This window comes from Oryza sativa, chromosome 11 (genome assembly GCF_034140825.1).
Source record: "Oryza sativa Japonica Group chromosome 11, ASM3414082v1".
Classification (NCBI taxonomy): Eukaryota; Viridiplantae; Streptophyta; class Magnoliopsida; order Poales; family Poaceae; genus Oryza; species Oryza sativa.
The window spans coordinates 6,631,668-6,643,440 of NC_089045.1; the positions used below are offsets into that span (position 1 = coordinate 6,631,668).

Sequence of the window (11,773 nt, forward strand, 5' to 3'; positions counted from 1 at the left end):
AGCAGGCAGGCAGGGCAGGGTCTTTCTTCTTCAACTGAATTATTACTACCACGGATTCTTGATCCATATCTCCCCTGCATTGCTAGTTGGAAAAGAAGCGCTCTAGCTCAATCTTTCTGAATATCGTTCAGTCTTCTCCGATCCAGGTTAGGATGCGATATATATGCTAATTATCATTGAATTCTTTTCATTCTGATATTGAGGAATGTTTTCATCATAGCCACGCTTGAATTGATGAGTCCTTTTCTCTTAATTAGCAGTTCGATCAAAGAGGATCAATTTAAGATTGATTAGCTCCATCTTTCTCCCGAGTCCGAGCTAATCCGATATGGACGGTGAAGATACTACATGCTATCTCCTGGACAGCAGGCTACGGGATACAAACGCGGAGCCAACTGATCTACCGCTGTCACTGCTCAAAGAAATCACCAAAAATTTCTCCGACAAGCTGGAGATCGGCAGAGGAGGGTTTGGAGTGGTTTACAGGGTAGGAATGACTAATCATTTCTTGCCTCATTCTGTCATGTCCGTTAATCCCCTTCATCTATCTTGTACAGTCACACATCAAAAGAAGCAAGCTAGGATACTTTTGCAAAAACATTTCTATCTTTTTCTTAGATAGTGAAAATATATGTTCATATACAGGGGGTGCTTCCCAACGGGATGGTTGCTGTGAAGAAGCTTTCAGCTGATATCCAAATTGAAGACCAGTCATTTCAGGATGAGATTGTCTGTCTCATGAGGGCCAAGCACAAAAACATCGTGAGGTTTCTAGGCTACTGTGCAGATACACAAGGGATAATGAAAGAGTACATGGGAAGATATGTCTTGGCAGATGTACGAGTAAGGCTGCTTTGCTTTGAGTATATACGCAATGGTAGCCTCGACAGACTCATCACAGGTAGTATGATTTATTTCCCTGCAACTGCAAGTGACTTGCATGATTTGTTTCACTTTCCGTCTTTAACTGAATTTTGCATTGGACCTGCCTGATGTCTGGACAGCAAAGAAACTGTATTATCCTGTGTTTTTTCCCATTTGATTTAGATTATTTGGTGGATTATTATAGCATATTACCTATTTATTATAGGGATAAATTAAATATTGTAAGAAATAAATTTGATAAATAGCTTAAAACAACTTGTTTAAGCGATGCAATAGAAGTTTTTTTTTTGAGATAACGTATTTTTCAAAGCATGAGATAAAAAATCAATTTTATTAATCTCATGAATAATATGCAAAGAATAGGGTTGCTTTCAAAAAGTTTGAAATTGTCTCTTAAAAAGTTTGAAATTGGAAGTCTGAGTAGGTTGTTCTGTTTTTTATGTACACACAGATGAATATGGTGGACTTGGATGGGCTGAACGTTACAGGATAATTAAAGGAATTTGTCAAGGTTTGTGTTATCTTCATGAGGAACAGAAAATTGTTCATTTGGATCTCAAGCCACAGAATATATTGTTGGATCAAAATATTGTCCCTAAAATAACGGATTTTGGTTTGTCAAGACTCTTTGATGAACAAAAAACTCGAACTATAACTGCAAAGCAGTGTGGAACATGGTAAAGCTAAGTCTCTATCTTTTTGTAAACATAGGAAATGATCCTCTTCTGTATATTTATTTTTCCTTGTTAGCTTAATGCTGCAAGCAAGATGTATCTAATATTGTGAGTTTTGCAGGGGATATATGGCACCCGAGTACTTGAAAGACGGGGTAATCACATTCAAAGCAGACATTTTTAGTTTGGGGGTGATAATTCTGGAAGTCATATCAGGGAAGGAGCGTCGGACTGAAAATGTAAGAGTTTATGTTTGGGGGTGTTTGTTTCATCTCTTATTACAGGTGTCTTAAAATTTACCACCTCCGTTTCACATTATAAGGCACTTTACTTTTTCTAGAGAAACTTTTATAAATTTGATCAAAGTTTATACAAAAATATAACAACATTTTCAACAAAATATACTATCAAAATATATTCAATGTTGTATATAATAAAACTAATTTGATATTATAAATATTGCTAAATTTTTCAAAAATTTGATCAAACATAAAAGGTTTGGCTAGACTAAAGTCACAACGGCTTATAATATGAAATGGAGGGAAAAAATTGCATTTTAACTGTCTAACTTGTACCCCGGTTTATGGGCGTACGTTCATAGGAGATATTTAACCATTTGCCACATTTAGATGTGGCAATTAACTTTTTGTCACTAGACCCACATGTCATAGACACATGTGGGCCCACATGTCATTGAGATAGGGGTAGCAAATAGTCATTTGCCAAATCTAAAAGTGGCAAATAGTTAAAAGCCCCACGTTCATAGGGGTGAGTGTGCGTGCTTTGTAAGTGTCAGCGTTGTACTGTGTAATTTAAAAAAAAACTTGCACCCCTGTTTATTGTCTAGCACAGCAACAAAATAGTTTCAGTTACAAACGAAGGACATGATAATGTTTTCTAAAAAAAAGGAAAACAGAATAAATCAGAAGAGAAAAAAAATCAAAATACGATACAAATAGAATGCTGCGGAAAAAAAATCAAAATACGGTAGAAATAAAACATCAAAACGTTCCAAATTTGAAACAACGTAGAATACTCAAATCTGTAAAAACTGAAAATCAGAGGAATTAAAATAGAGCGAGAGAAAATCCGAACCAATGGGAAATAGGGAACCAGAATTCGGGGCCAAAAACAAAAAACAAAAAAGTGGATAAATTGCGAGAAAACCGAAAATCTGTAAAAACAAAAAAAAAAAACAAAAATCCAAAAGAAATCGATGGCGAGAGCGACCGAACCAGCCGGAGAGAGAGAATCGGCGGAATCTCGTCTTCGCTCATGGAGAATCGGGGGAGGAGAGCTCCGCTGGATTTCTCACCTCGGCGCAGCTGCCTCAACCCTTGCCCCCATCCGATTCGCGGCCGACGTCGCCGATCTTGCCCTAGCTCCGGCATGGCCCGACCTCCTCCGTCCACCCCAATCCCCCCGGCCGCGTCGGTAGCGCCAAAAAACTCTAGAAGGATTCGTCTTCCTCGACCACGAGCGCGCGCGGGGTAAGTCGCCGATCTAGACATTGAGTGGTAGTGGAGCGTCTTGCCGCTCAAATTAGAGGGAGTCGCTTTTTTTTTTTAGTATTCCTTTTGTTCGACTGGAAATGTATGTAATAGATGGATTTATTTAACGATTTGTTCATCGATAATCTACATGTAAAAAATCATCTGGGTTGGTCACTTCATATTGGTATTCTTGCTGTTCTCTAATTAATTGGATTTTACAGGTTCATAAAAACTGGACCAACAGGCTACAGAGAACCTTGAGCTATACATCAGCACAAGCATATTGTCAACAAGTAGAAAGATGCATCGAAATATCGTCTAATTGTATGGAACCCGACAGACAGAAAAGGCCCAGCATAGGGGATGTGATCAGTATGCTGGATGCAACAGAGGTTGGTTGTCAAGAAGATGAAACTGTGAAATCCACAGATCTGCTTGGCGTCCACCCTGTCGAGCTGCGCTTCGCTTTTGAGCCAAATAAGTTGATTCCTTGCTCACTGCACCTCACAAATAGCACAGCTTACCGTGTCGCCTTCAGAGTCAGTCCAAGGAGGCCAGATATGTACTTCACCGAGTGGCTCTGTGGTGTCATTCCGCCAATGTGCACTTACACCCTCATTGTGGTAATGAAAGAGAGGCAGCAGCCACTATTGGATGCAGATGAGTTTGTGTTGGAGCAGAGCAGCATAATGGATGAGAACGACCTTAACGTTATCAGCCAAGGAAAAGCCGACACAGAGTACAATACTTTCTTTGCGGAAATTGAAGAGAAGAGTGCTGTTAAGGTGCAAGAGAAGAAATTGAGAGCTGTTTGTGACCCACGAGGAAAGACAGCCTCTGAGGTGAGTCAGATCAAGTATTCAAACAAGAGAAAATTCACAAAGCTGTATGCAGTACTTAGCACAGAAAAGTTAGGTCTTGTCTCTCTGGAAACAGAGTTGGTCCACTTTCATCCTGATGTAGTTTAATTTTCTCTCAGCACATATAGTTCTGCAATTAAAGCACCTATTGATATAATCTTGTTGTATTGATTAGCATTTTTATGGTTGGATCAGATTATGTCCACGATGGACTTCGAAAAAATGGTTACAATGGATATGCATCTGACGAAGCCATGGTAAGTGCCTAAGTGGTAATAGTTTGAAGATTCTAGTGACCATCGCAATGAAGTGAAATTGGTTAATCCTCTGTTAGTTTGGGTCAATGAGGCATGAATATTTTTATGATGTATTTCCATATTACAATGCAGGATTTTAACAGGTCATTTTAATGGATACATATGTATCTGGAATCATCAGACAAAGGTTAGTCAGTACTCTCATTTGTCTGCTGATGAACTATATGAGATGAATTGTTTGAGCTGATGATAACTGTAGACTTCTTACAAATGCTAGCAAGTTCAAATTTGCATGGAAAACAAGATAGTATATGTAGGACATATCATCTGCAGACTCAAAGATTAATGCAATCATATAAATTAATTTGGTGGTGAGATATCAACTATAAATGTTCTACACTAAGTTTGGACTGCGTTTGTGAGAGTTGTTGAATGCCTTTTAATTTCTAGTTCAAACTCAAATTCCCCTATTTGGGAGAAACAAAAAAATAGGAGACGTTGGCAATGATACACCCCTTCCTCTTTACTTGTTATTTTAAATCCGTGCTGTACTTTTCATGATATGACAGCTATTTCTGAACGTAGATAAATGATGGAAACCTGAAATATCTAGTTTTTCTAATACATATTAGCACACTATAATTACATTGCATTTGAGCCTAACTTAGGCATGTCACACTTATCCACAGAAAATGGTCAACTCAATTGAGGTCACGAGAGAACAGGAAGGTAGGCCATCTGAGTTCTAGAAAATTTTCTAATCATCTTTAATCCTACTAGTTTCTTTCACCAAAGCAATTTTCCTTTCTGAAAAACCTTATAATGCCTAATCACTCCAACTGCAGTTTTGACTGCTAAATTTGTTTCACGGAAGCAATGGATTGTGGCTGGAGGTGGTGATGGTCAAATATATGTGTACAGTTATAATACAATGAAGATAGTCACGAGTTTCGAGGCTCTCAGTAATCAAATCACTTCTTTGGCTGTTCATCCAACTCAACCTTATGTACTATCCACATCCTATGACCTCATAATTAAGATGTGGAACTGGGAAAATGGCTGGAAGTGCACTCGGGTGTTTAAGGAGGAGCACTCCAGTTCTGTGATGCAAGTAGCCTTTAACCCCAAGGACACTACTGTTTTTACCAGTGTTTCCAAGGACCTGACACTTAAGGTATGTGTGTAGTTTCTCCCATTATATTAACCGAAGTTTGGGACGATCCATTAGGATAAATTTGTTAATGGGCTTTGCCTGAATGATTGTAAGCTCATGATATACTTGACATTTGTCAGATTTGGAGTGTTGATTCTCCTCGTTCTAAGCTCACATTGCAAGGACATTCATGCAGTGTAAGATGTTTGGATTACTTTACTAGTGGTGACAAGCAGTATGTGATTACAGGATCTGATGATGGCACTGCCAAGGTATGCCATCTCTGTAAAGAATGGACACTCTTCTTTCTTCACGAAAACTAAAGAATATATTCTGGAGCATATATACAGAGGGTTATGTTCTAATGCCATTCTTACTGAAACAGATCTGGGACATGCATACAAAACGTTGTGTTAAAACACTTGAAGGACATGCAAATAGAGTAACCGCTGTTTGTTCACATCCTGAGCTTCCTATACTGATGACAGGTTCACGGGATGGGACTGTTCGTCTATGGAATTCCTATACCTTTAGGTAAATAACTAAATATTATTTTAGTTTAACTTTGAACTCAGTTTTTTTAAGGCCCCATCTGGAGTCCCGAAACTATTTTCTGGTCGTACAAAGATTTTTTGTTTCAAAAAGGGCAGATGTTCTGCCTCATTTCATTCGTAGAGAAGAGAGTTTAACACCAACTGATCTGACAATCAACTATTTAATTTGAAACTCATTTGTTACAAACAGGGATCTAATTGTTTGTATATAAAAAAATGAGTAAAAATTTCCTTATCCAAATAGGGCCTTGCAAGGCGCAGCTTCCCAGAAACAATATTTGTGTTTAATGCCTACTTTGCATTGTTGGATTGCAATCATGATATTATAGATATCTGGAGTAAAATAACAATGTGCATGTTTCACATTTTTTTTCAGGCTTGAGGGCATCCTGAACTTTGGGCTTAGAAAGGTTCATGCATTAGGGTGCATGAAGGGCTCAAGAAGGTGAGCATAGAAAAATTTAATACTTTTCTTGTTTGAATGCCTGGAATATTATCAGTTAGTCAGCAAATTGCAGAAATTGAAAAAAAAATGAAAAAATACATTGATTTTTCCTCATCATTTATGTTAGAGTCACAATTAAGAATTTGCATATTTCAGTAATCTACAGTTATGAGCATTACATGTCAAGTTCCTAAAAAGGATGAAATTGTTATGTACCCATATCCTTGTGATCCTTATGACTTCTTATATTTGGGGTTGTGATACCTTTTCTTCTCATGTGCGACGCAATAGGGTTGTAATTGGACATAGCTATGGAATAGCTATTACTGAGATTGATCTTGAAGAAAATGTTACCGGTATGGCCAGATTGGAAGATACCATATGATCAATATACGAGGAAATCTTACCTGTATATGTCAAGGAGCTCAGTTGGAGCTAGAAAACGAAGTCCGAAGATTCGAATCACTTGCCTGTTTGGGTGATGAGTAATCCAGTTGCCTGTTGTTTCCTTTTCTTAAGTTTAAAGATAGTTACCTTTCAATTTTATTCCCGCGCTGGACTTGACGCGTGCTGTGTTCACGGTGGAGTCCAAGTGCTCTATTTTTCAACTTTTCAATTGTTGCCGTGCGTGCTGCGATCTGGTCTTTTGATGGCATGATTGTGTAGGACCGTCGCAGCATTTTAGACATTATTCAGTTGTACAAACTCCTTCTGTTCGGGGATAAATAATGAACAGAACCGAGAAAATGCTGCACAAGTTTGCAGCACCAAAAGAAACTGTCTCACTGTCACATGTTCTTCAATTTTGCTAGTTCGACAAAATTTGAGAGTCTGAAAATGGAAAACTTAACTTGGGTTAATCTGATTTAGTTATGCTATGTTATCTTTTTTCCTCAATTTGCCACGATTTTTTAGACCAATTCTAATGCTGCATATATGCAGTGTAATTATGTATATTCCTTTCCATCTCTTGGACTTGATAATAGTTATTTCTCAAATGATGGAAGTACACAAGGAAGCTTGCTGATAAGATGCAATCCCTAGAAATAACGAGTGAAACAAAAAGCTCAAAACAAACACGAAATTACCATCTAAGAATTATAAGACTATGCATTTATCAGAAGAATGTTAAAGAGGAATTCAAATTAGTCTTAGATAATAGTATCGGGGGTAAATGATTATTCATAGTTTATTTGTAACCACCAATTCTGTGAAGTAAAACAATATTGAATTAAACATGTCTTACAAACAAGTATCTTTTTTGGGGGTGAAATCTGCATTTTTTTAACAATTTCATGGTCAGTATATGAAATGATGGAAACTGTTGATTTCTAACACTATAAAAATTCAGAAAGGCCATTAGTTTTACAGAATCACCATAAATCTTGCCACCAGACATATCATAGTCAAAATCCAGCATTGGTGCTGTCTCCTGAGAGTTGAAAAAGAACAAAACAATAATTTGAATCCTCGATTCCAAGAAAGAGAGAAAAAAACATATCACATCCAACACTATAAACCAAGTGGTCCCTGGTTAGGCACACAACTTGGCACTGGCAGAATGGTGACAATGTCAACTACCATTACATAATGAGACGATGACTTTTGCAGGCTTGCTGTAGTTGAGTCAACCTGTTCACACGCGGTTTGCTTCTCCCATCAAGAAACCACACTGCTCGTCTTCTCCAGCTCTCTTCCTCCTCGAGACCTCGACCTCGATTGATACACAAGAAGAAGATTCTGTACTTGGAGAGCCAACTGTTCTTCAGGTAATCAGGTTAGTGCCCCTGCGAACTGATCAGTGCTCTTCTCACTGGGTTTCTTTGATGAACTTGTTCTTCTTTGCTGTTTTCTTTTGAAAGGGCTTTTGTAATTCTTAGCAGTCACATATTTTTCTGTGTTGTTTCGCGTAGATTTTGGGTAATCAGAAATGAAGGGTGAATCCAGCACACAGAGAAAGACGAAGAACAAGTCACAGTATCCAAGTACTCTTCCAAAGGATCCAACCTTAGTTTTTTTGAAAGATATCACAGAAAATTTCTCGAGTAAACGAGAAATTGGGCGCGGTGCATTTGGAGTGGTTTATAAGGTAGTACAATTCTACACATAGTTATCCAACATTTCTCCACTTCACTGTAATAAGTTGACAGATCCATCTTTATATATGTTAAACAGGGTGTACTTGATAATGGGGAGGTGATTGCTGTGAAGAAGCTTGAGAGAACATCAGGAATTCATGCCAGAAGGTTTCAGAACGAGGCAAACAACCTCCTCGAGTTGGAGCACAAGAATGTAGTGAAGTTGATTGGTTCTTGCTGCCAAGCAGAAAGGCAAGTAGTTGAGCATGACGGGAAATATGTTTTCACAGATGTGGTAGAGAAGTTACTCTGCTATGAGTATCTACCCAATGGAAGCCTTGACAACTATATTTACGGTAATGCAATCCACCTCAAACTCATAGTCATAGATATACACCTTTTTGCTTAGGTAGGGAAGCCTGCACGGTGAAAATATAAGTTCACTGTATTTATCAGTTCCATATGAGTGGCAAAACACAGAAAATTAATTAACATTCTTGCATAAAAATATGGATGGCTTCTAAGGATGATGTTTCTAAAGCTTCTCTTTTCCACATTTATGTTCAGATGAATCGAATGAATTTGATTGGCCCATGCGCTTCAAAATAATCATGGGTATTTGCAACGGAATACATTTTTTACACAAGGAGAGGACTGAAGCAATCATTCATATGAATCTTAAACCTAGTAATATTTTATTGGGTGACAATATGGTGCCAAAAATTGCTGATTTTGGGCTGTCAAGGCTCTTCGGTCAAGAGCAAAGCCGACTTATCACACAAAATGTTGTTGGATGGATGTAAGATAAATTCAAGCCTTGCAATTCCATATACTTTGCTTCTTTGTGTTCAGCTGTTACATTTGCATTAAACCCTTAATGTAGCTCATACCTTGTTAATTCCACTCAGAGGATACATCGCCCCAGAGTATTATTATAGAGGTGAAATATCAGAGAAGTCAGACATATTCAGTTTGGGTGTTCTTATTCTTGAGATAGTCACAGGATTGAAAAACGACCCTAGCTCTCAAGAAGTTTCATCCAGGATTCTTATTGACAATGTAAGAGATATGTATTAACAATGTGGAGAAAGATGTTGATATATATCATAGTTCATCCTTTCATCTGGGTTATGCTGTCTTATTCTGCAGGTACAGAGGAACTGGTTAAAATCATCACAAATAACGTCAAAGTATCCATCACTAGAAGAAGATGACCTCCTACAGGCAAAAAGATGCATCGAAATTGGGTTAAACTGTGTGGAGACCGATCCAAAGAAACGACCTACTATAGGTGAAATTATTGTAAAACTCACAGACAAAGGAACAGGTCAGGAAACCTTTTTTTTTTTTGTGTCTTGATTTGTTATAAATATTTATTAGTCTAGATGTTTTGGAAGCTTGTAATAAGTGGCATTGTTACAAAAACAAAGTTCTTATTTAAGAAAAGTTTCATTCAAGCAGTTATTGGTGATGAAGCGATCATACATGAAGAAATGGACAAAAGGCAAAAATTTGTAAGTACGCTAACAAGAAACCCAAAGTTACAGTTTTTGGAAGATATAACAAACAATTTCTCCCATGAGCGAGAAATTGGTAGAGGTTCTTTTGGGGTGGTTTACAAGGTATGTTTGACTTATATTTTTATCCTTTATTAAAATAAATCAATGGCTACAGAATATATCCAATGTATTTGACTACACTAACTACAGAAGTTAAGCAGGGTGTGCTTCCAAATGGGGAACTAGTTGCTGTAAAGAAGCTTCTAGACAGTGTGACTGCAGTTAATCAAGACAAACAGTTTCAGAGTGAGGCTGGTATTCTTATTGATCTCAATCACAAGAATATAGTAAAGTTGATTGGGTATTGTTATGAAATACGGAAGGAAGTCGTGGAGAACAACCGAAAATTTTTCTTTGTGGAAACACCAAAAAAGTTACTCTGCTACGAGTATTTGCCTATAGGGAGTCTTGACAAGTATATTTATGGTATGATCCTCTGCACACTTCCATCCAATTCCCATGTAAATTAACTGAATGCTACTCCCCTTCTATTTATCAACTTGTGTTCAAAGACAGTTAGCAGTGATATAAAGTAGAGGTTAAAAATAATCCTAGAAACATCTACTTATCCGAACATTGACAGATATACTGATGCAAAACTCTCAACATTCTTGTTTGAAAGTGACCTTATTGTATTCATTTCTACAGGTGAATCCAATGAACTAAAATGGGACATGCGCTTCAAAATTATTGAAGGGATATGTCAGGGTTTAAAGTTCTTACATGAGTTGAAAAGACCCATTATTCATCTAGATCTGAAACCTGGCAATGTATTGTTGGATGATAATATGATACCAAAAATTGCAGATTTTGGCCTATCAAGGCTGTTAGGCGAAGAACAAACACGAACTCGTACTTTAACAGTTGTCGGATCCATGTATGCTCAATCCTTATAATAACCTCCATATTTTCATTATTGAAGATTTATTGTTTCCCATTGCATTTCCAATCCTATAGCAATTAAAATATTAGTGTTTCTGTAATTCAGAGGATACATTGCCCCGGAATATCGTTACAGCGGTGAAATCTCAACCAAATCAGACATATTCAGCTTGGGTGTTTTGATAATCGAGATAGTGACTGGGTTAAAAGTCGATTCGAGTAGCCAAGATGTTACTTCAAAGGGCTTCATTGAAAATGTAAGATAGAGTATCTTTCTACTTGAAGCTCAATAATCTTGTTTTGAAAATGACCACTATGCTGTCAATTTGTATTCTTACTACAGTCTCTCTACTAAAATTTTGCAGGTACGTAATAACTGGGCGAAAATGCCACAGATAGCTTCCAACTATCCATTATTGGAGGCAAACTGCCTCCAACAAGTAAAAAAGTGCATCGATATTGCGCTTGCTTGCGTAGACAAAAATCCAAAGGGGAGACCTTCCATTGGGGAAATTGTTGACAGACTTAATTGGAGAAAAGGCTAAATGATCATCTAACATCTACTAGGTGATAACACTTCAGCTTTTTATATAGAAATTGCCAACACTGCAGCTGAATATGTTCTTCCAGATCTAGCGTAAATGCTGATCTTTTTCATTCTAAATTTTTGGAAGCTGCTTGGCAAGGGTCATAGTGACCCACGGCGGTAGCTCTTGAAGGAAGTGCCAAAAAATCTGAAGCTGAACAAATCTTGAGTGAACCCAGGTTTCTCTGAATATAGATCTTTCTGAAGTCCTGACTTCCTGCTGCATATAGGTCTTTAATGCTGGTGGCATGAATGTATGATCAGTCATCTTAATCACTTTTTTGTTTATGAGAGATGCTTGATGCATGCTCCACGGCAATAATCTCCTTTTATTTTCTTTGCCTCCA

The 11,773-nt window shown here is 37.6% G+C and overlaps 2 protein-coding genes across 5 annotated transcripts; both read left to right on the forward strand.

Moving 5' to 3' along the window:
* Positions 1-7,098, forward strand: LOC136354046 (uncharacterized). 3 transcript variants are annotated; one of them, XR_010737747.1, is made up of 14 exons: positions 1-146; positions 261-487; positions 646-901; positions 1,337-1,562; positions 1,681-1,798; positions 3,274-3,894; positions 4,108-4,169; positions 4,302-4,356; positions 4,859-4,898; positions 5,015-5,343; positions 5,519-5,594; positions 5,708-5,856; positions 6,253-6,321; positions 6,613-7,098. XR_010737747.1 is itself a non-coding variant. In XM_066305632.1 (14 exons), exons 2-14 carry the CDS (start codon positions 329-331, stop codon positions 6,704-6,706), a joined length of 2,310 nt encoding a protein of 769 aa, XP_066161729.1. In that variant the 5' UTR covers positions 1-146; positions 261-328; the 3' UTR covers positions 6,707-7,098. The 3 variants fall into 3 exon arrangements, 2 of the variants coding, with proteins under 2 accessions (XP_066161729.1, XP_066161730.1); XM_066305632.1 differs by having other exon boundaries at positions 5,463-5,594; XM_066305633.1 differs by having other exon boundaries at positions 7-146; positions 258-487; positions 5,463-5,594.
* An 859-nt stretch (positions 7,099-7,957) lies between these two features.
* LOC9269730 (putative cysteine-rich receptor-like protein kinase 33) lies at positions 7,958-11,773 on the forward strand. Of its 2 annotated transcripts, XM_066305636.1 has the most exons (12): positions 7,958-8,098; positions 8,235-8,410; positions 8,497-8,755; positions 8,967-9,198; positions 9,308-9,458; positions 9,549-9,726; positions 9,861-10,021; positions 10,120-10,384; positions 10,607-10,835; positions 10,947-11,097; positions 11,206-11,407; positions 11,515-11,773. In XM_066305636.1, exons 2-11 carry the CDS (start codon positions 8,252-8,254, stop codon positions 11,383-11,385), a joined length of 1,965 nt encoding a protein of 654 aa, XP_066161733.1. In that variant the 5' UTR covers positions 7,958-8,098; positions 8,235-8,251; the 3' UTR covers positions 11,386-11,407; positions 11,515-11,773. The 2 variants fall into 2 exon arrangements, with proteins under 2 accessions (XP_066161733.1, XP_066161731.1); XM_066305634.1 differs by having other exon boundaries at positions 11,206-11,773.

Excerpts from the sequence above, each read along its gene's own strand:
- LOC136354046 (XM_066305632.1), top strand. The coding sequence starts at position 329 with ATGGACGGTGAAGATACTACATGCTATCTCCTGGACAGCAGGCTACGG. Across the intron at positions 902-1,336 it reads CCTCGACAGACTCATCACAG|ATGAATATGGTGGACTTGGA; the intron begins GTAGTATGATTT and ends ATGTACACACAG. Across the intron at positions 3,895-4,107 it reads GAGGAAAGACAGCCTCTGAG|ATTATGTCCACGATGGACTT; the intron begins GTGAGTCAGATC and ends TGGTTGGATCAG.
- LOC9269730 (XM_066305634.1), top strand. The coding sequence starts at position 8,252 with ATGAAGGGTGAATCCAGCACACAGAGAAAGACGAAGAACAAGTCACAG. Across the intron at positions 9,199-9,307 it reads CAAAATGTTGTTGGATGGAT|AGGATACATCGCCCCAGAGT; the intron begins GTAAGATAAATT and ends AATTCCACTCAG. Across the intron at positions 10,385-10,606 it reads TCTTGACAAGTATATTTATG|GTGAATCCAATGAACTAAAA; the intron begins GTATGATCCTCT and ends TCATTTCTACAG.